The sequence below is a fragment of the Mastigoproctus giganteus genome, chromosome 12, assembly GCF_048544385.1.
Source record: "Mastigoproctus giganteus isolate SK-2022 chromosome 12, ASM4854438v1, whole genome shotgun sequence".
NCBI classification, from domain to species: Eukaryota; Metazoa; Arthropoda; class Arachnida; order Uropygi; family Thelyphonidae; genus Mastigoproctus; species Mastigoproctus giganteus.
The window spans coordinates 147,926,360-147,951,000 of NC_143586.1; the positions used below are offsets into that span (position 1 = coordinate 147,926,360).

Here is a 24,641-nt window from a genome sequence, read left to right on the forward strand (position 1 = left end):
TTTCACACATCATATTTTCTAATTCATTACAAAACCCATACCACCGATGGGATGGGGTTTTGGAGTGCATTAGAATCCTTCCGCATGTATCTGTTACTCCTCTAAGCTTATTGTTAATGTTTCGACCGGGCTAGCCGGGTGGGTAAAGTACCTGCCTAGCAACCCAGAGGTCGCGGGTTCGAATCCCGCCTCGGGCTTGGATCAAAGTACTGCAAAAACCTTGGAAGGTGCATAAATGGAGGTATTTCTCCATTTATTTTATTATATCGTCTGGCACCCATAGTTTCCCAGGTCTTATTCCCTGGGAAACTATGGGTGCCTGTATCCTATTTTCATTTCAGCTGTTTTCTTTATATTGTCTCTTAAACTTATCCATTTGCCATTTATACTTATATTATCCATCTGATCAGTCCCTTTCCAGTGATGTATTCTGTCCCTAAATATGGCCTCCATGCCATATCCTTCCTTGTTGATATTATTATCTCCATGTTCCATTTGCCCCTTTCTTCTTAACCGTTATTTAGACACAGTTTGGCCCTTCAGCCCTTGTGTCATTAACCCCAACGACAGCCATGTTCCATCTTTTATCCTGCTATGTCCCTATAATCCTTTTAAACTTTAATTCCACGTCCATTATCACAATACTGTATTGTAATCAAAATATATGTCTGATCCCGGGTTTGTTTGGGAGTTCTTCAGTGATAAGTAGTGTGAAAAGAAGTATTTTAAAATTAAGCTAGAGGAAATAAAGTATGGCCTATGCATTGAGGGGGGGGTGATTAAGAAGTTTATCTTCACATTACGGCATTTCATCGTGCAATATAGGCGTTTATAAGAGTAACGTTGGTTAATTAGCATCTGACTGGCAAATTCATGCAACCGGCACCCTTATAAATACCGGATAACTGGCTTATAGGGTATATCATGAACGCCACTTAAACATTTTGTTTAAGTGATGTAATGGACTTGGGTACGAGAATACAAACTGAGCAGACGAAAAATTTTGAATATGTGTGGTACTACACTCAGGGTAATGGAAAAAGACCTGTGGGTAATTGCGAAATCAGATATTAAGTTTTCTGAGCAGTGCAGACAGGCAGCTAGGACAGCTCAATGGGGTTTTGTCAATGATGCAGAAGAACTTTGCTAGCAGAATAGGGAGGTGATTGTCTCTTTGTACAAGGCCATGGTTAGGCCACATTTTAAGTAGTATATACATGTATGGAGGCCTCACTTTAGGAAGGATGTTGATGTGCTGGAACAGATGCAGAGAGGGACAACCAGATTTCTGAAGGGAACAAAAGGGTACTCTTACCTAGAAAGGCTTCAGTTCTGCAAATTGCAGCGTCTGGAGACTAGGCACCTATGGCGAGATCTGATTGAGGCGTTTAGGCCTTGAATGGATTGATTAAGCTAAATGTTAATGGAATTCTTCCTCTTTTTGAGACCACACACACGAGGGGTCATAAATCCAAGTTGAAGAAAGATGGTTGCAAGAAAGATGTGCGGAGCTGAAGTTTGCCTTCAGCCAGCGGATTAGTAGTAGTGGCATGTGATGCAAGAAAGCAAGTGTATGAGCTTATACAGCATCAGCCAAAAAAAAAAAAAAAAAATTACAAAACAATCCCCTCTAAATGTTTGTCCAGTTCCTCCTTAAATTTATTTAACCTGTCAACTTCCACAACGACAAATGGAGTTTGTTCCAACAATTAACCACCTGCTGGCTAAAGGCAAATTTTTGCACATCTATTCTACATCTGTCCTTCGATTTCAATTTATGCCCCCTTAGGTTCGTAATCTGAACAAGTGGAAGAATTCCATCAGAATTCAGCGTGCTCACCCCATTCATGGCGTTATACACCTCAGTCAGATCACCTCGCAGGTGCCTAGTCTCCAGCTGCTGCAATTTTCAGAACTTAAGCCTCTCCTGGTAAGAGGATCCCTTCATTCCCCTCACCAATCTTGTTGCCCTTCTCTGTACACGCTCAAGCAAATCTACATCCTTCCTAAAATGAGGCCTCCAGACCTGCACGCAGTACTCGAGGATTGTTGGAACAGGCTTCCATTTGTTGTTGTGGTGGAAGCAGATGGTTTGAATAAATTGAAGGAAGAACTAACTCGGACACAAGGACGAACTCGCCCTTGTGTCCAACGTCAATTCCCACACCAACGCTCAGCTTCATGATCTGCATTTATACTTAGGTAAAATAGGTTTATGGCTAAACTCTGACAAGTCAGCACAACTGACAATAACAAATAATAAGAAAAAAAACATATAGAATTGAGTTATCTATAAATGGAGCCCAGATTAAGAAAGTCTGCACCTACACTGACCTTGGATTGACGTGGGATGAAGGCCTTACCTTTAAAAGGCACTTTCAGAACACCAGAACATCCAAAGATTTATTTTTCCTGTTTCCCTCTACGCCTCAATTATTTGGTCTTCTGCCCCAAATACATATATTAGGAAGTTTCTCAGCGTGGAATACTGAGTGCTCCGGTGGTTGAATAAGGATTGCCGGGAAACCCTTTACAGTTTCAAAATCCATACTGTATACAAACTTAAACGTAGCTCCATGGATACAGATGGTCACCATGCGTAACATCAGCACTCTTGAACAACTTCTGACTGGGAGTTTAGATGCCCCACAAATTGATAATCTTGTGGTCAGGCCACGCCCTGGGACCCGGCTTTACTATCCTCATAGTCTCCGAAGCGCTCTACGTCACACAAGCTCTGAAGCTCTTTAGGGCTTCAAAATCGACCCGAACAGGTACTGCCATCACAAAACCTACAGGAAGCTGATAGTAGCAGACTTGTATACGTCACTGAGGTGGCAACGAACGTGTAGAGTGGTTCCCTTCAAGATGCCTGGTCAGCATGAAGAGGAAAAGACCAACCCCTCCAGCAATATGAAAGCACGACAAAACAAATGGCCCTCAGTCCCCAGCAGCTTTCACTCTCCCTCTTACGGCAGCGAGAGGATTAGAGTGGAAGCAGAGGGTGCTAAGAATCTCTGGGTACGAGCAGGCTGCCATGCACGGAAACTGAACTTGGCCTGTTATAACGTAAGAACACTCATCGGTGAAGACAGGATATTAGAGCTGGAAAAGGAATTAGAAAATGTGAATTGGAATATCATCGGTTTGGCTGAAACAAGAAGAAGAAATGAATCACTTATAAGTTTATCAAGTGGAAATCTGCTGTACACCAATGGAAACAGTGAAAGGAGTGAAGGTGGAATTGGGTTTCTGGTCCATAAAGATTTTAAAAACAACATTTTGGAATTCAAAAGTACATCACCAAGAGTGTCAAGACTAATACTCAAGATTTCTAAGAGGTACAAGCTAAAGATTATAATGATTTATGCACCAACATCGAGCCATGATGATGAAGAGGTTGAAGAAATGTACACTGAAATTGAGAGTCTTCTAGATGAGCAGAAAACCCACTACACTATTATTATGGGAGACTTCAATGCTAAGGTTGGAAAAAGACAAAACAGCACAGAAAGGGGAACTATAGGAAATTTTGGAATTGGTGAAAGAAATGAAAGAGGTGAAAGACTTGTGGAATTTGCAGAATCTCAAGGACTGTCAATAATGAACACTTTTTTCAAGAAAAGGGTGAACAGAAAGTGGACGTGGAAGAGTCCAAATGGATTAACTACTAATGAAATCGACTTCATCCTCACTAATAGAAGATATATTGTGAATGATGTCACCGTCCTGAATAAGGTAAATGTTGGAAGTGATCACAGAATGGTAAGATGTACACTTGATATAGATGTAGGAAAGGAAAGGAAAAAACTGACTCGAGTAAATAATACAAAGGTCTTTGAGATAACAGAAGAGGAGAAAAAGCAGTATGTACTGGAACTTAAGAACAAGTTTGAGCTTCTGCAGACTGCTGAGGACCAAGATATCGACGAGGAATATTACAACTTTTTGAAAGTGATAAAGCCCAAGAAACCTATAGGGAAAAAGAAATCCAAAGAAGAAAAAATTAGTCAAGAAACACTTGTCATGATGAACCGAAGACGACAAATGAAAAGCAAGAAAAACACTGACAGGGAGAAAATTGCGTATACTGAGTTATGCAAAGCCATTAGAAAGAGACTCAGAGAGGACATAAGAAGATTTAACACAAGAAAAGTAGAACAAGCATTAAGAGAAAACAAAGGATTTAAATCAGCAGCCATGAGCAGTAATACAGAAAGACAAATGATACTGAAACTGAAGAATAGCGATGGTGTACTTATAAACAGCAGAGAAGGCATAATTGAAATTGCAGAAGACTACTATAGAGAATTATACAAGGAGCAGGGGAATGATGCCAGCAGTGGGGAAGATGGATTGCAAAGTAGCAACACATACGACATACCCAATATTCTTCCTGATGAGGTAGAACATGCATTGAAGAAAATGAAGAATCAGAAAGCGCCGGGGGAAGATGAAGTTACTATAGAGTTGTTAAAATTGGGAGGAAGAGACATAACACAAAAACTGGCAAGGCTCTTCACAAAGTGCATTAGAAAAGGTGTGACGCCTAAGCAGTGGAATAATGCAATCATAGTTTTGCTGCATAAGAAAGGAGATAAATCAGAAATTGGAAATTATAGACCAATTAGCTTGTTATCCCACATCTACAAGTTGTTCACAAGGGTCATTACTAACAGATTAGAAAGAATACTGGATGAGAATCAACCGAAAGAGCAAGCTGGCTTTAGGACAGGATTCTCAACTATGGATCACCTTCATGTAATATCACAGCTAATTGAGAAAGCAAATGAATATAAAACACCATTATGCCTGGCATTTGTGGATTATGAAAAGGCATTTGACTCCATACAGCATAAGGCAATGTTTCGGGCACTGGAAAGACAAGGCATTGATACCCCATATATTATGATTTTGAAGAAAATATACGAGAGTGCTACCTCCTTTATTAGACTAGACAAAGACAGTAGGAAATTTAAAATTGAGAAAGGAGTTCGAAAAGGAGACACAATATCTCCGAAGCTGTTTACTGCTGCCCTTGAGGAAGCTTTCAGAAGATTAGACTGGTCGCAGAAAGGAGTCAATGTGAACGGAGAGTACCTAAACCATTTGCGATTTGCAGATGACATTGTGGTCATAAGCCATGATCCCAAAGAATTAGAGGAAAATCTTAATCAGTTATGCACAGCTAGTAAGGATTTTGGACTAAAGGTGAATATGGCTAAAACAAAAGTAATGGTGAACAAGTATGCCACAGAAAGGGAAATAATGATTGAAGGAGCAGTAATTGAAAAGGTGGAGTCATATACTTATCTGGGACAAGTTATTAGCTGTAATAATGATAAATGGCTGGAAGTCAAGAGAAGAATAAATTTTGGATGGATAGCATTCAGGAAATATAGTCACATACTGAAGAGCAATATCCCAGTTTGGCTGAAACGTAAAATAATGGACCAATGTATACTCCCCACCATGACTTATGGAAGTGAAACTTGGGCACTCACCAAAAGAATGGAAGAGAAGCTGAGAACCACACAGCGAAGAATGGAACGAATCATATTGGGAATAAGACTGTTAGATAAGAAGAGAAACACATGGATTAGGCAACAAACTCAAGTAAAGGACATTCTTATCAAAACTAAAGAACTAAAATGGTCTTGGGCAGGACACATAGCTCGAAGACATGATGACAGATGGACTAAGAAAATAACAGAATGGTATCCAAGAGGAGCTAGAAGAAAACCTGGAAGACAAAGGCGGAGATGGATAGATGAAATTCATGAGTTTGTGGGTAGTAAATGGATGTCCAGTGCTCAAAACAGAAGCAACTGGAAAGTTGCTGGAGAGGCCTTCATCCTGCAGTGGATTGAAAATGGCTGATGATGATGATGATGATGATGATGATACTACACTACAAATTTAATGAAGTATACATTTCTGTGGAATTTGTGCCTATGTACTCTTAATCATCTGTAATGAACGATTTTTGTGTCAATTTACTGTTGATGTATTTATTCTTATGTATTTTCTGATTTTCAGGGTTGCCGTCTAATTTGTTGTAGGATGTCTGTATTAGCCACCCTCCTAAATAATGTCTGTACAGGGGTGTTAGATAAATAAACTGATAATAATGATAATAACTAGAAAAATTCTTGGAGGGTATGGATGAGTGATATGCTACTACTACCCTTACATATCAACCAGTCATAAAGTAGTTTCTAGAGATCGATGCACATTAGCCTAAATATATTAATTAATTTTATACCGATAAAGTAATACACTTTTAAAGTTTTCGTAGGAAATGCACCTTCCAATAGCTGCTTAAAGCGGAATCAGTATCTTTGGAGCTTTGCATTTTCCCGGCGATATGGACCTGTGATTCTGTTGATACAAAATTAGTTGTCACTCCTAAGGTCACAATCAGTTTTGTATTTTAATAAATTTGCATTTTTTACTACAAAAAAGACACTTTAATAAATAAACAGTATATTTGTAGAATTGAATAAGAGAGAAAAAGCCCTCGTGTGTAGCACAGTTGTTAGGATCGCCGTCCTCCTCACACTGGGTGGGAAAACCCTGAGTTCGAATCCTATCAATGACGGGAGAAATTTTTATGGGTATTTTTCACAACGTGGCTGAGTTATTCAGTCTCAGGCGAGGGTAGCATGGTGTTTTCTCCCGGAAACTCGGGTTTTTCTCCCAGCAAACCGATCTCAGAACACCGGAAATTTGAAGAGAATATACAGACAAGGTAACAATATAGCCTTAGTCGTTGATTCTCCTAAAACCCTACAACAACAAGAGAGAGAAAAAAAATATTACAAAGTTGGTTGTTTTTTTCTGTAAGTAGAAACTACCTTTATATTCGTAGCTTCTGTTGAAATTTTTTTTTCGGGCGAAAAGTCACTTAACGCTACACGAGGTTTCTGGATTGAGTGTAATTTATCTCATGCCTTTAAAAATAATAAACTCTGCTATAGAACATGAGACATGTAAATAATATTTGTGAATAATAGAAAACTGTAATGCTATAATCATTGCCACAGGAAGGAATTTTTGCGTCAGGTGCAAAGTCCAAAAATATTTCCCCAAAAATTAAAATGTAAATTTCATTGTGTCAAATAAGAAAGTATAAAAAGTACTATTGAGAAATATATTTTCTGCACTTTTAAAAAGTGCTGAAAGTCTGTTAACTACGTCAATAGCGACACCTTGTATTCACAATCGGCTACTGTCTCCTCGAAGGCCCACGAGCACGAGTTGATTTAAATGTTATGGGGGCTAAAAAAACCTGAATAACTGATGGGGAAACTACACTTTCCAGTCACCAAACGAGTGGAAGATGGCTATGTATCATGCCCACTAAGCTGCCATAGAGGATTTTCAGTGTGTTATGTAGAAACGTGTAATATCTTATGCAGGTCGGCTCCTGAATTGCAGTTCATGCTGTGGTGATAGAGAACTCCAAAACGTCCAGATGTGTGTGTGTTGTTTCAGGTGATACAGTAGACTATCGAAATGACGGCACCCCAAATGACGTCACATTCGAAATAGCGGAACATCTAGATTGTGCGTATACATACAGCGCAGATGTCTTGCAGTGCCGGAAAATGAAAATGGCAAGTCGCGTGATTACTGTATTTGTTTACGCTCGCCATTTTCAAAGTGGATTCAGTACTGATATCACGGATTATACCGCTGTTTTATATTTATTTTAAATTAAAAACCCCTTACTATGGCTCCAAAAGTTAATAAACCTCATACAGAGAAGAAAAGAAGAACGACATTAAAGCTTAGTGACAAACTTGGTATAATCCAAACTATTGCATTAGGGTCACCCGGAATGTTAATTAATATACCCATGTGTATTTTGTCTGTAAATTGCGTGTTCTCTGCTCGATTTGCCTATTTTGCTGGACGAAAAAAAAATCCAGTTTCTGGGGAAAAAACCTTGCTATGTACGCCCGAGATCCACTAACTCAAACACGGAGTGAAAAATGTCCATACAAGATCTTCGTGTCATCGATGGGATTCGAACCCGGGCCTTTTCCACTCGGTGTGGGAAGGTTGGTGACGATACAACTGTGCTACACCCGCAGACTAAACTTGATATAATAAAGAAAATAGAACGCGGCCTAAGCAGACGTGTATTAATGGCAGAATATAACATTGGATCAACATGCTTATGTTTTTTTATGTGCAGTTAATAAAATGGCATTTTTAATCTATTTCTAGTTTGGCCTCATTATTTCTGCATTAAATACATTAAAAATAAATCTTTCTAGAAAGATTTATTTTTCTTTCCAGAAAGATGGAAAAATCGAAAAAACGGCACCGTGAATCTACGAAGATGCCGTTATTTCGAAAGTCTACTGTATGTTATTAATTTTAACGATCCCCTCGCGTTGCCCAAATCCATATATATTTATCGTGTCTGTAGAATTGTGTTCACGCCGATTTGCATGTAGTACGAGCTTAAAACCCAGGAATAACTCACGGAGAAAAGCCTGTTCCCTCCACCATTGATTTGCTTAATACAAATTTGTACAACCTTGATTGAAGATGACTTTGGAAATTTCTCCAGTCTTCGAACAGGGACTTCTACAACCGAGTGACACGTGGTGAAACTATTATAGTATTTCTTTATTTTCTCTTAGGAGAAAATAAAGATAATAATAAAAATAGTATCACGGAGGACGATAGTATGGTATGGACTTGTGTTTTTGGTCGGGTTGCTGCTGAACGCTAGCTCAGTTTCGTCATAGTACTCTGTGATGAATCAGAACTCTATAAATAAACAGAAATGAGCGTAATGTTATGTTTGTGTAGTATGTGTGTTATTTTGTTGAGTTGTTTCTGGCCACTTTGATATCAGAAAGCAGCATTCACGATGAAGGCTGTTTCCTAGTATGCGTCAATGCTTTGAGAAGACAAGCCACTACTGTGCACTTACTGATCAGTTCATAAGGATTAATCTAAAGACTCCACATCTACAGGAAGGCAGAAACCAATCATCAGCGATTGCAGTATCAGAAGGAAAAAAAAAAAAAAGAGGAAAATAAGAATAAAAATAAAATAGTGAAAAAGAAAAATAATATTAAGAGAAATAGGAGAGAAGTATAATAAACGATTAAAAAATGTACGGTATGTAGACATGTATGTACGGTATGTAGACATGTTATAATATCCTATGCTAGGGGTGGTCGGCAGCCTGCGAGCCGCATGCGGCTCTTTGAGCATGTTACTGCGGCACTTTAACGTTTAGCCCACATGAAGCACAATATGAAATGGAGTTAGAGGATTTAAAAATCAAGGATACGTGGAGTGCAAGACTAAAATGTCTTAAAACTGAAATTGAGGATTTGGAGAGGCAAAAGGCTGCCCTTGCAATTCTACACAAATGGACGGCGATAGTGAGTTGAAAAAGCAAGACTAAATTGTGTTCGAGATGTGGAGTAGCTTACAGGACACGTATAGAAATTTGAAAATATTTGCGTTCAGACTTCTCTCAGTGTTTGGTTCGACGTATTTATGCAGGCAAATATTTTCGAACATGAACTATATTAAAAATAAATCAAGAAACCGTCTGAATAATGCAAGTCTCTCAGCATGTTTAAAGATCAAAATTACGGCATACTCGCCTGATGTTGAGAGACTCGCTCAAGAAGTTCAGCAGCAAAAGGCACATTAATTCGTACCTAATTGAATGTTACGTTTTTTCAGTATTAATAAATAATATTTCAAAATATATATATTTTTAATAAAACACCTTCCCACTCTATTCCATTTCTTAAAGAACTCCCCCCAACTACCCCAGCTGAAGCGCGGCTCTTCGGAGTCTCTGTTTTTTTTAAAATTAGATCAAAAATGGCTCCACTCAAGGGTGCCTCCGTAGCCAGGTGGGAAGGAGCAGCAGTGCGTAGCACACGCTTCTTGATTAGACCGGGGTTCGAGCCCGTCACCACCAAATATGGAGGATGCGGAAAGGTCAGGGAATAACCACCGCATATTCCCGGAGCAATATGGCCTTAGTTGCTAATGCTCCTAAAAACAACATAACAACAACAGCTCTACTAAAAAAATGTTGCCGACCCTTATCCTATGCAGTGTGTGTGCGTGTGTGTGTGTGCGCGCACGCTATTCGTATGTTTGTGATGTGTATTGTGTTGTTCCTGGCCATTTTGCCACCGGCAAGGCGATCACCTGGAAAGCCTGCCCAGTTTCCTTCTACACCAGGAGGAGGTAGACCACAACTACGCATGAACCGTGGTAAACCCGACTGTCCCGTTCTGAAAGCCCAAAGCGAGTTCGGAACCATTCTTAAAAAAAAAAAAAAAAACCGCATTCACTGATAAAAGTGCAAGACCGGAGGATGCCAGCCATCCATGAGATAAACCTGGGCACCAACAATGTTTCAGCTAGCAAAAGGCCAAAGGCTAAAAAAAAAAAAAAAAAAAGTATGTATGGTATATTATACGTTATTTTATCCTGTCTTTCAGCGACAGCCTTACGTTACTCTAGAAGCCTAATGTGCGAGTAGCACGTTAATCACGATCGCTGTACTTTCACATCGGGTGGAAAAAGCCTAGGTTGGAATCCCCTCAAGACGGGAGGATTTTTATTGAAAGTTTTCACATTCCCCTACTTCCGTAATTTATGCAGTTTACCGACCCAGTATACTTATGTCTTATAATCATTGTTATTTTGGCGCGCGCGCACACACACGACACTGGATGGAAGGAAGGAAGTATATGGCCAGTGAACAATTGCACATCATTTTGCATCAAGAACTAGGAGTGTCGTAAATTTTACTAGAGTTGTACTAGGGACTCGTACTAAGGTCGTAAATGTGCAGTTTATAATTTAGATTTTATGGGTTTCGTTAGTACCTTTCTTTTAAATAAGCTGATATACTTCTGGAGGATATCAACAGAGGCAGTTCAGTGACATTGCACTGACTGAGTTCAAATTCCAATAGAGATTTCAGAAATTCTCTGGTCCCACGGGGTCTGTAGTTATCTAAGAGAGCAGGATTTCTCCATTGGACTATATAAGGCTTTTCAGCATGCACAACATTTAAATCGGTTCGGGAATAAAAGAAACCCACTTGTTTTGTTATCTATTATAGTCAGACATAATACATTATAAAACCACCTGTCGTGACGCATTACCACTAATGCAGTAGTTGGCCAAAAATACTTCAACCAGCCACAACTAGAGGAATCCCTTAAGGGAAAGAAATTTTCAGGTGACAGTGACTTGATGTTTGATGTTTGTTTTGACATAAAAGCTCTTTAAAGATTTTTTTTCAAAGCGAAATCGAAGATTTGCAGAACCGCTGGATGAATTGCATTTCTTTTTTTGTCCCCCTCAAAATATGAACATTTTGAAGGATCTTGTCATGTTACTATTTTCACGATATATTGTACTGTGTTTCATATTAGAATAGGAAGCCGTAGAAAGTGAGTCCTCTGACTTTTTTGCAGTAGTGCCACTTCACCACTTTTGATTTGTAATAGAGTATTATGATAGTGCTAAATCAAGGAGTTAGCACTCGATTTTCACACTGGATGAATCCCAGTACTGAAAGTACTGTATCGAGTCTCTTTCTCTCTGTTTCGCAAAGCATGGTCACTTGTTAGACAGTTGGCCTGAGAAATACACTGCTTACGTAAGCAGTCGGTTCCACGAATTCTGTGGTTGAAAGGCATACGGAATGAGAGCAAAGAGCGCAGTTAACGAATGACCTCCAACCGCCTGTTGAATTATTTCTCTCCACTATAGTTGCCGTGATTGTACAAAGGTCCAAGTCAGTGAGTGGAACACGCGTGATCTTATTTGCATATTAGAGGGAGTCCGATCATCACATAATCCCCGCGGAAATCTTAACGCATCATTCACCGGTTAGGAATGTGGTATGCAAGGTTTGGTTTTTTTTTTTTTTTTTTTTTAGGTTTGTTTGTTTGTTTGTTATTTGGTTTTTAGGAACATTAGCAACTAAGGCCATATTGCTCCGGGATATGCTGCGGTCAGTCCCTGACCTTTCCGCATCCTCCGTATTTGGTGGTCACGGGCTTGAACCCCGGTCTAATCAAGAAGCGTGTGCTACCACTGCTGCTCCTGCCCACCTGGCTACGGAGGCGCCGGTATGCAAGGATGTAGGAGGAAGGTCATAACATCTGCTAGGCATTTAGTAGTTCTGCTAAAGGCAGAATGGACCGAGATTTTATTTCATTATCAAGAAAAATGACAACCTATGGAACACTATTTTCTTCTTTCTGCTACGAGATGCTGTTCAACCAAGTAATTATTTAAATATGTTGAAGCACTCGTGACGGTTCTTAAACGATCACCACAATAACAATATTGTTTCGTTTTATTCAATGCATAACACCAGTGAGGATGGGATGGTTATACATTATATAGATCACTACAACAATAACAGCATTATTGCATTTTATTCAGTATATAACACCAGTAAAGATGGGGAAGGTGTTCCCTTTGTAAGCTTTAAGTGCAGCCAAGTATGCTATTTTATGTCTATAAAATTAAGAAAACGAATTAATTTTTTAGGCTAATGTACTCCGATAGTTTTTCACGTTTTCCCTCCCAGCCACAAGGGACAATTTCAGTTAGTGAAAGGTCAGTACCGAAGTTCAACTCACAACGCTTCCAGTTGGGACAGATTTCCAATTGCACTAGATGGTATTTCAGAAAAACTATTGCTGTCCAACCACAGTGTTCGTAGTCGTTGGAAAAAAATCAAACTTCCTGGAGGTAGCGATGTTAGTCGGTTCACGTTGAGATGGCTGGAAAACAAAAAGGGAAAAAAATTAATGAAACCCATATGATAGTTATAAAACAAAGTTTGAATATGAGTATGCATAAATTTTGTGAACAGAGAGTTCACCAAGGCTACGCCATTTATGGTATACGCTCTCTATCCGTGGTACATCTGTGTGTATACTATCATACCAAAAGTCATGGGAAACCCCTTTTATTGTAAGAAATTGTGTGAAATATTAAATTGTGTGTGAAATATACTACGAAATATTAATATTTTGCCCTATTCATTTGAAATGTGTAATGAAAAAAGTATGCCAAACAATGCTCAGGAATTAAACATTCCTAGGTAGAAAATTGGCAACATATTGATGAAATGGAAGCCCAAAGGCGACAAAAGTTTACGCACCTTGACGCGGCTGGTTACTTCATTTCTCCATCAGATCCTAGAGAACCTGAGTTTAGAGCTGCCAACTGCCACAGACAAACCTATAAATGTATTCAATACACCTAGAGACTTGCATGTCATGAACTTCACGGAAGAGCTGCATACCACAAGTCTTTCATAACGAAAACAAATGCCGCCGTCGATTGGTATGGTGCAAGACACACAGAACCTAGATAAATAGAAATCAGTCCTGTAGAGCGATGACTCATGCTATTTGCTTCTCCAGTCTCATGGACGTGCTTGGATATCATTAATAGAGATCCTTACTACCTGAGTGTGTTGTCCTCGCTGCGAAGTTTGGTGGAGGTGGAATAGTCTGGCTGTTTGTCGTAGTACGGACTAATTAAGTCCGCTGGTTGCAGTGCATTGAACTGTGAATTATGTGTTAGTCTGTATTGGATCATTTGCCACTACTAAGCAGTATTTGTAGTGGCAAATGATCCAATTTGCCACTACTAAGCAGTATTTGTAGTGGCAAATGATCCAATGAGGCAAGCTAATACAGAATTAGTAAAAAAAAAAAAAAAAAAAAAAAAAAAACCCTCACCTCCCGCATCAAATAATTAATTAATTCTTGTGATGTAACTCTTTCATTAATCCATCCTCTCTAATAATTTTTAAAACTTTTCCTTGAATTTTCTTCAAACTGCCCACAATTAGTTTCCCACTGGCTTGAAAACATTTTTACACATTACCCTTCAATCATTCTTCTTCAGTTTAAATTTGTGCTCACTTATGTGTGTTGACGGAGCAAGAGTAAGGATGCCATTAACATTTAGCTTACTTAATCCATTCAAAACCTTAAAGATCTTAGTCAGATGTCACAGGTGATTAGTTTTCAGACGCAGTAATTACCAGAACTGAAGTTCTTGATAAGAATATCCTTTTGTGCTCCTGACTAATTGACTAATCATATTGCTCTTCTCTGCACCCGTTCTAACAGATCCGTACCCTTTCTAAAACGGAGGGATGTGGATCGGTTGGAATATTGGTCTCAGCTTTCATGACCTGTCTGCAGTACTCAAGATGTGACCTAACTATTACCTTATACAAAAAAAAAAAAAAGTCCATCATATTAGGGCCACCTAATAGTTACATTACACTGGTAGGGGGAAAAAACCCCACATTTTTTCGCTCCCTGTTAAAATTCAGGGTGATTCTTGTAGACTTGGCATTGCTAAATTTAAATTTAGCAACCATATTGCTGCAACACCCACCAATTTTAAGGGAGAAGCGATTAAAGTCAAAACTAAGTTTCTAGTAAAAAATATTTCATATATTTTAAGAAAATGTTACATACAGTACTATAAATATTAATCAATGGGTTTGTTAACCTTAGCGTTTTTTGTTAACCTTAACGTTTTTTGCCTTTTATAATGGTCAATTCGTGTCTCTCGTCCGAGACTACTGTTGGCACACTCCATTTCCCCGGGTATCTTTTTTCCATTTGAGAAATATCTTGGTGAAACCTTTATCACCGTGTTCATCGGAGGCGGCTCGCAGGTTTTCAGGAAAAAAGTCTAAATGGGAATGTAAGAAATGAAGCTTTAACGGCACATTGCATCCAAACTCTCTGTAAGCTAAAATTAGCTGATCCACAATTTCACTGCAATTTTGAGATTTCTCATTGTCTAAAACGTTCCAGCAGATGTTTTCGAATGCCTTTCAGGCCCTTAGTTCTCTAGTGTTTAATTTTTTTAGTGAATTCTTCATCTATCTTGGAATAGCAGTTTGATTTGAGGACCCACAGAAATTGCCTTTTTTATTTTAGCCTCACTGATTCGAGAAACTCTTGTTTCAAACAGGAAAATCTTTCTCCTTTTTTTGTCCTTCTCTTTCACAAATATTTTTTTTTATCAAACCTGTTGTTTCATCAAACCTGTTGTTGTAGCCTTGATGTGCAATGGAGGTAAATAAATTTTTGAGTTATCCACCAAAGGAGGATATGCTATAGTTTTCTGACCTGGTGAACGGTCAGAAAACTATAGTTCTTGAACGGTCTGGCCGTTTTTTACTCTGTAGTGGCAATTCTTCACTCGGCTGTACCACTCGCATAGAAAGCAGCAGTATTTTATGTATCCACCTTGCAATCCAGTCAGCAACGCTGCCACTTTTAGGTCGGCAAGATGTCCAATTTGTATTCTTGATAGCATAATTTTTGCAAAATAATCTGTAGGTTCTCGTACGTTTTCTTCATGTGAACTGCATGGGCCAATGGTATAGATCTCGATTCGGTTTAAGAGCTCATCATTGCTTGTAAGGAAGGGTGGGACACAGGTTCACTAGCTAGATATTAGAAAAATTTCCCTGATACATGAAGCCATCATTACAATTAAAGAACACGCTATTAATTTTTTTTGATTAAATGCATGTTTTGTTTATAACTACAAGCGTCCCATGCCTTTTGGTAGAAGAATATACTGTATATTTATATTTAACTGCTCTACAGTTGTATAATTTTGTAGCTAAGACTTAAAGTACTGTCTGTTAACTCATTAAAATGTTTTGCAAAAGCTTATTTCCCAGTACTCGCCTCTCAAATCCGTATTATCGTTTAAATTCTACAGGAAAAAGTGAAAAAATTAACTAAATCAGTACGATTAAGATCATGCCCTGGGGAAGAGGAAGTGCACTGCTTTTTCCCTGGTTGTCGTTTATAAAATTGCATAAAAAGAAATTGATTTTACATTGTATTTCCTTTTATGCAGTTTTATAAACAACCACCAGGGAAAAAGCAGCGCACTTCTTCCTCAAAGCATGATCTTAATCTTACTCATTTAGATAATTTTATTACTTTCACTTTTATTTCCTATGGAATCGATAATATGGATTTGAGAGGTGAGTACTGGAAAATAAGCTTTTGCTAAAAATGTTTTTAATAACTGCTCTACGTATTGTAACTTTTATTGTGTATATTATTCCATAATATATAACATAAAAATATATATTATGGAATAATATATACTTTTATTATTATTTAAGTTTTACAAATTTGTCTCGGGAAATCGTGAAGTTCGTATAATCTAAATAACATTTGATACTTACAGAATTTCCAGATTAACTAGTGATTGAAGCGCTCTCAATGGCAGGTATCTGAATTTATTGTTTTGCAAGGATCTGTAAATACAGGAAAAAATTAAACAGAGCAAAATTATTTCACATTATTCTAATATTTTTAATATATATTTGCTTTTATTAGCTAAGAGATGTAATATGCATATATAATAGTGTTCAAAATGTAGAGAACCCACTTTGACTTTACGCTGTAGAAAAATGAAGTTTTTAGGTGATTATTGTTCGTTTATATATCCACTACTTTAGTTTTATTATATAATTTATAAACACTCTTATTTTATGGAGTCAGGAAAAATATAGGTTCCGAAATAGCATTTGTTGAGGACCGAGATTCTCGAGAAAATCGCTACATATTTCGCATGCTTTCCAGTGGCAGTGAACTTCATGTCACTTCTCGTGATTCATCGATATAAATGGCGTTGTTTTGGTGGAATTACCAGTAATAGTATAGTCATCGGTGTCAAATCAGTTTGTTTTGGAAAATGCTTTGAGTTACTTAGTTAAAATAGCTCTGCCAAGTTGAAATAGCTCATCGTGCTGGGGTATTGAGGCATTTAGTACAAAATAACGCGGAAAAAAAGTTAAAAAACTGTGAATTTTTGGGCAATCGAGAAGGCCAGTTTTGGCATCGTAAAACGTCTCGCTAACTATTGCTATCTTGTATAGCCAAACAACAGTTAACAACCAGTAGCCTCCAGCTGGCTCAAGAATGGTCTCAGGCACACAGAAAAAAGAGCAGCGTACCATCTTTGGCTTATCGTCGTTCATATTTGGATTATTGCAGCTACGTGAAAAGCTAAATGCGGAAAAAGAAGCTGTTTCAAAACGAGGCAAGTTAAAATGATGCTCTGTCATGTTGCGTTAAATATAGAGATTGGGATGACGAACGGTGATGGACATGAGTTATTTCGATTAACAAGTCTCATTTTGAATTAATTAACAGAAAAAAGAGAATGTTTGTGCGATGCAAATCGTGCGAAGAAAATTGCTTATTCATTTTCAAAAAATATGGCGGCGGAACCCAAGTGAGTATGTGTATGAGGGCACTTTACGAAAGATGGTCGGGGTTCATTTTTATTCTGCGAAGGCTACCTAAATTTCGAGGGCAGTACTGATACTATTAAGAACATTTTGCTATCTTTCATTTTCAGCGAAGAATCTTACAAATCTTACTTATTTTATTGTTTTTTTTTTTTCTAATCAGCCTCTATTAGAATGAGTCATCACGTAAGTTTAAATTGTTTTTTTGTTATTTGGTTTTTAGGAGCATTAGCAACTAAGGCCATATTGCTCCGGGAATATTCGGTGGTCATTCCCTGACCTTTCCGCATCCTCCGTATTTGGTGGTGACGGGCTCGAACCCAGGTCTAATCAAGAAGCGTGTGCTACGCACCTGCTGCTCCTTCCCACCTGGCTACGGAGATGCCCATAAGTTTAAGTATACTTTCACTTAGGTAACTTTAAGGAAAAAAGCCGCATTCTACGTGAGATGTAATAGCATTTTACAATAGGATCTCATTCTCTAATTAGGCAATAAGCTAACCAGGGGTGCTACTTAGTGTATCTTTGACTAGTATACATTCTCCAAAAAAATATCTGGACATACGTCGGTTTCACATTGACGTGACAGCCACTTATTTCAATAGCGTATAGATCCTCCTTTGGGCGCTCTGGCACACCCCACCCACCTGGATAGGTTTTCCACCAGCTATGGACTGTAATGGGTATAGACCCATCTTTTCTGCAGAACAATGGCCAGTTAAGCTTTCCATCTCGTATTTGTTGGTCTGGTCCTCATCCATCGTTCAATTTCCCACAGGTGTTCCATAGCGTTCAAATCGGACTCTGTGCCAGCCATTCAAAGGTTTATATTTGTTTCACCAGGACATGTCCCGTGCTATACTGCATCTGTATTAAAGGACTCCCTTATCATCGTAGGGAGTGTGGAATTGCCCACAATGCTAAGTTAAGCGTCACCGTTCACTTATCCCGCACAACCAAAGAGTGTATGCCATACCATGAACTTCATTTTTTTTGGCACAACTTTTTTCCACGGCACAATGGAGGCGCCTACGTAGCCAGGTGGGAAGGAGCAGCAGTGCGTAGCACACGCTTCTTGATTAGACCGGGGTTCGAGCCCGTCACCACCAAATACGGAGGATGCGGAAAGGTCAGGGAATGACAACCGCATATCCTGGAGCAATATGGCCTTAGTTGCTAATGCTCCTAAAAACCAAATAACAAAAACATAACAGCACAATGGACTATTGCATAAATACAAGGCGAGACTGCTGATTGTGGTTGTTGATATTTGGCTTAGGCGCCCCCGCTCCTCCACTAAATCCGAGGCCGTGGAGTACTCAGTGTGTTCGACAGACCTCAGTTCTTTGAACTCCTGCTTGATATTGTGCAAGGATATCTGATGAGATTATTGTACTACCCTCCCTAGGACTTTCTTTTGATTTGTAGGTCTTCCTGTGCGTTGCTAGACGGTGGTAGTATCGCCATGTTTCCTTTTCACGATAACGTCACTGACGATTCGAAATCAGTCAGATCGGCTGTATGTGCCATGGCGAGAAAAAGTAACCTATGTGGCTTAAACGCCTTCCTTATATACAGCTCTGAATCATTTATTAATTCGCGAGGGTCCAGAATATGAAACCGGGTGTCCGAATACTTTTCGGACGGTAGGATGTTTACTTATTTATGAATCTATTCTATTTTATGATACTTACAGCATCCTTAAGCTAGACAAGGTTGAAAAGATGGCGGGAGGAAGAGATTCCAGTCTATTACTTGCTAAATTCCTAAAAAATATTTTCAGAAATGACAAAAAAAAGAGTGTTTAGAATAATTATTCATTGCTTAAGTTATCAAATAACTGAAATAAAACATTGCGGCAAGTTAAAAAAATTAATGGATACTGCTTTGGGTATAAATTGCTTGTTTTACATTATAACTCAGAGTAGAAACTTTATATATATACATATATATATATATATATATATATATAAGTGAAGTTGGAAATTATCGACCTGTCAGTCTGACTTCAGTAGTAGGGAAAATCATGGAGGCAATGATCAAGGGTGCAATTCAGGATCATTTGGATCGAACTGAAATTCTCAAGGATACTCAGCATGGTTTTGTAAAGGGAAAATCATGTTTAACAAATCTGGTTCGCTATTTCGAAAGGGTCACTCACGAGCTGGATTTAGGGAATAACTATGTCTGACCACCATCACTTACAGCATACGAAGGAATCAGGCTAGAACAATCGCCACAAAATACCTGGCAAACAGAGTAACAATCGGGAAAGCAAATTAGGACGCCTACTGCAATTTCTTATCCACCCAAGGGAGACAGTACGTGGAGGACTTGGACATACGGGAGACCGAAGGCGAAAGGATAGACCCCAGACAGTTCGCACAAGATATAACCTGAATAATCACCAACGCAGCGGAAGCGGCCATGAAAAGGAAAACTCATCTTCGACATTGTGTTTATTTAGATTTCAGCAAAGCTTTTGATTCAGTCCCACATGAGCGGTTGCTTTATAAGCTGGAACAGGTTGGAATCACTGGGAAAATCCTTAGATGGACAGAAGGATGGCTTCAGGGCAGGAGGCAGAGGGTTGTGATAAATGGCTATTCCTCAGATTGGGTTGATGTAAGAAGTGGGGTTCCCCAAGGATCAGTATTAGGACCACTGTTGTTTTTAATTTTCATAAACGACATTGATGAAGGGATAGAGGGCGTGATGTCTAAATTTGCAGATGATGTTAAAATTGGTAGAGTAGTTAATGATCACTGTCAAGCTGAGCTTCTTCAGAGAGACTTAGATAGACTTCAGGAATGGTCAGAAAAATGGCAGCTGTGCTTTAATCCAACAAAGTGTAAGGTATTACACTTTGTTGTAATACCTTACACTTTGTTGTACACCAGTAATCCCAAAATAACTTATTCACTTGATGGAGTTCAACTAAACCCAGTACTGGAGGAAAGGGACTTGGGTGTTACGATACGGTCAGACATGAAATTCTATGAGCATTGTAAACAGGTTGCAAGGAAGGCCCATGGTGTCCTATCTATGATCTATCGAACTTTTGCAAGTAGAGATAGGGACGTGATAATCCCATTATATAAGGCTTATGTTAGACCACACTTGGAATACTGTGTTCAAGTATGGAGACCGCACCTAAAGAAAGACATCGAGCTTCTTGAAAGGGTGCAAAGAAGGGTAACTCGCCTGGTGAGATTGGCTAAAGGGCGTCCTTATGAAGAAAGACTTCGAATATGTGGGTTGCAGAGTTTGGAAACTAGACACCTTAGAGGAGATTTGATTGAGGTGTTTAAGGCTCTGAGAGGCATCAGTAAAATGAATGAGGACAAAATTTTCAAGATTATAAATGATGCTAGAACTAGGGGACATAAATTCAAGTTACGGGGAAAATGTTTAGTTGGACTGCAGGAAGTTTTATTTTAGCCAGCGAGTTATAAATTACTGGAATAAGTTGCTTTCATGGGTGGTAGAGGCCGACAGTTTGGGGAAATTCAAAGGTCATCTGGATAGTACTTTCGGTTAAGGGAAGCGCATAGGATGATAAGTTTAATTTTCTTTCTTTTTTTTTTTTTTTTATTAATTATTATTATTATTTAGTTATTTATTTTTTATTATTATTTTTTTTATCATTGTTTTGTTCGGATTTTTTTTTTTTTTTTGGCTGGTGCAGCATAGCTTTCTTGCACCATGCGGCCGTTACTAATACTAATATATATACTGTATATATTTTTGGGTGGAATGGGTTGCGTGAATGGTCCTGAGGAAAATTTTGAAGTTCTGACTTACGTGATGTAAGGTTCTCTGCTATCTCAGTTGTATGTCTATTTTCTGGGAGTCGTTTACTTCATTTTCTGTCACAAACTCCAAGTTTGGAGTAGCGATTACTCAAGTACTTTAGGAGTCTGAATCTTTATTATGATTACTATTATGATTTCATCAGAATCTGGCTTATGACTTTTAAAATGGGCTGTTTACACGAACAAAACTTCCACAGTGTAGAACAACAGTATTGCCTCAAACCCTCTACATGCGAAGGTTACCAACGCTTATCAGTACAACAAACAAACTATTATTTTTCGGCCACCCGAATAATTAAATTCATCTGCCGTACTGTGTGTCTTATTGTCTGTTAATTGCGTGTGTTCTATGGTCGATTTGTCTGTTTTGCTGGACGAAAAACTCCAGTTTCTGGGGAAAAAAACCTTGCTATCTACGCCTTCGACCAACTAACTCAGCCACAGAGTGAAAAAAGCCCATTAAAGTTTCTTGCATCATCGACTGCATTCGAACCTGTGCATTTTTCACCCGGTGTGAGAAGGACGGTGACGATACCACTGTGCTCCGCGCAGACTACGCTTATCAGTACGCGCAAGCTGGTCGCTAGATATAAATTACTTAGACAAATTTCCACACTGTCCTTCTGGGATACATGTTACTGGAGAGTTCCGCTAGCAGCTTTTAGGGCAGCTCCTGAGTTATGTTCCCACGATGCTTCCACTTTTTTAAGAGCTGGACGCCGACTTCAACATTTCTGCAGAGAACAGAATTTGTACTCCCACCTGAAAGTTTGGAATCTCGTTTCATTTTTCTTAATTTTCAAAGTTTTCTTTAAAAAAATGGACCAGCTTGTTTAATAATTATTATTAAAATATTTTCTATTATGTATATTCGAGAATATTCCAGAAAGGTGTAGAATATGCCTGAATGTGGTAGAACATTGTAGATGCTGCTAGAATATTCTAATAAGTGGGTGTATTGTTTCAATATTATAGAAGATTTTAGATGATCTAGAGCGTTTTGCAATAATATAAATTCAGAAGTAAGAGTTGTAACTTATGAAATCGAACACCTGCCATTCAGAAAAAATGTTTGGTATAAGTTTTGTGTGTTTCATGATAAACGTGGCAAGAAATAAGAACTGAACGTTGAAAAAAAGTAGTGCTATTATAACTCTGTATAAATTAAGTTAATCCATAAGAAGTATTGGTAAAAAAAAAAAAAAAAAACTGGGCTTCATTCTAGGCAGTTTAAAGGACAAATCACAATCAGGACGACAGCGCGTAACAATGGAAGCACAAAATAAGACCATAACTCCCGATTTCTAAATGCAGTCGACGGCTTACTGCACATGAAATCCGAGCTGAGTTCAATAGGAACAGAGAAACTTCCGTGTATGCATCCACTGTAAATCTTCGTCTTAAACAAGCAGGACTTCACGGTTGCGTTGCGGTCCGAAAATGCTTATTGAAACCGGAAAATCGAAATAAATTGTTGGTTTGGGTTATGAGTCATTAACATTGGAAATTTGAAGAGTGGAAAACATACTGTGGACGGATAAGTCCAAATTTTAAATTTTTGGACTCGTAGAGTTTACGTGAGACATAAACTGAAGAAAACTGGTGTCACATTGTTTAGTGCCTACGATCAAGCGTGGTAGTGATTCCATCGTGATCTGAGGTTGCTTCTGTTTTTCTGGAGTGGGTGATGTCCTCATAATTGAAGGAATTTTAAGAAAATAAGGCTATTAAAATATTCTTGAATACAATATCCTCTGTACTTAGACTTTGTGGAAGAAATTTTATATTACAAAAAGACATTGACCCGAAGCACAGCTCTAGAAAGTCCCTGCACAGCTGTGCAGGGACTTTCTAGCAGCTAAACAACAGAGTAATGCAAATTGTGGGTAGTGTGGTACCCGAATCGCCTGACTTAAACCCAATAGAGCTTATATAGGATCATCGTTCTAGTCCGTAAAGTCTGCCCATCTTTTTACAGAATTTATGGGAACCTTGCAGATCTCATGGCATGATGTTTGTGAAGATACTATTATAAAATTAATTGTCAGAAAGACTCAGAATGCCACTTTCGTGTAAGGCAATGATAAAATCTCGTGGAGGATATTTTGAAGAAAAATCAGTATAGTTGTTAATTTTAATCATTTCAATGTTTTTTTGCTGTAACTTTTTCAATGCGTAATAGAAAATCTTCAATACTTTGTAATGTGTATGTTTTTTATATTAAAACATATTTTCATAGCTAATTTCAAAAATAAAAAAAAAAATTTTTAAATTACGAAACTGTTGTCATATGCTGTGATTCCAAACTTTTAGGCGGAATTGTATAAGAAACACATTCTCAATTAAGTCTCTTCTCAACCTCGTAATTCTTAATCGCTTGCTGCCACCAGCTGTGCCGATGTGTAGATTTTTTGTCTTTCAGCTATCGTCTCTCGACCTTTATCAAGATACAAATATATGAGTGTCTCCATTCGATGTCATGTAATTCTCACTGAGTTTCAGACTATATATTCAGCATAGTTTACTCCTCATTTTAAGTTATGCTGTGTAATTATTATTATTTTCTATTTTTATTTATTCTTGTTGGTATTGTGCATATATTATTTATTTATTCAATATTAATTTTACTCTTTTTCACTCTCGATCTGGATTCCTTTTCTTATGATTTTTGGATTCCATCCTGTCTGTCACTTCCTGAGAATCACTGGCTTTGTGGCTGTGAAGGATCAAATTGCTAAATATTGTACCTGTTCAGTTGGGACCAGAGAATTCTTTTCTGGTTACTACATTTCTTAGGATTTTTTGAAATTTAGGGAAGTGTTTGCATGTGAGATCTTGAAATAATAATTGCCATTTAATATATCCTGTGTATATTGATTAAGCATAGTTGGCTTTTGCACGTTGTTCAGTTGTCTCGTTGTGTAGTTGATTTAAGGAGAAACTACTCATTTCCTTTCTACAGCTAATTCAGAATTATAGCATAGCTGACATTCGATGACTCAAGTTAAATATTACCGGGCAAGTTAAGGGAGAAGATGGCGCCTCCGTAGCCAGGTGGGAAGGAGCAACAGTGCGTAGCACACGCTTCTTGATTAGACCGCGGGGTTCGAGCCCGTCACCACCAAATACGGAGGATGCGGAAAGGTCAGGGAATCACCACCGCATATTCCCCGAGCAATATGGCCTTAGTTGCTAATGCTCCTAAAAACCAAACAACAACAAACAAGGGAGAAGATGACGATAGCAAAACTAGTTGCACAGGAAAAAAAGAGATGAATGCACTGCAGGTCAAAAATCAGTAACAGAAGTAATATACATATTTATTACTTAAACATTTTGGACTTTGAAGGTAAGGCATTGCAAAAAACGAAATAAAGCATGTATGGAATTTTTTTTTTTTTTTTTTTAGTTATTTAAGCATCCTTACAGTACCACCGTATGGACTTTTGTGAACACGTCTGTTGAGAGTAATGATGCTT

General features: G+C 38.3%; 1 protein-coding gene across 1 annotated transcript in view; it reads right to left on the reverse strand.

The window, feature by feature from the left end:
- The window catches only part of LOC150077501 (uncharacterized), a 450,301-nt gene that overhangs the window by 128,213 nt on the left and 297,447 nt on the right, over window positions 1-24,641 (reverse strand). Inside the window, exons 3-5 of the mRNA XM_090386887.1 lie at window positions 19,042-19,113; window positions 16,277-16,348; window positions 12,666-12,809 (exon numbers count right to left, since the gene is read on the reverse strand). Coding sequence (XP_090243013.1) covers window positions 12,666-12,809; window positions 16,277-16,348; window positions 19,042-19,113 — 288 coding nt within the window. The remainder of the gene's footprint in view (window positions 1-12,665; window positions 12,810-16,276; window positions 16,349-19,041; window positions 19,114-24,641) is intronic.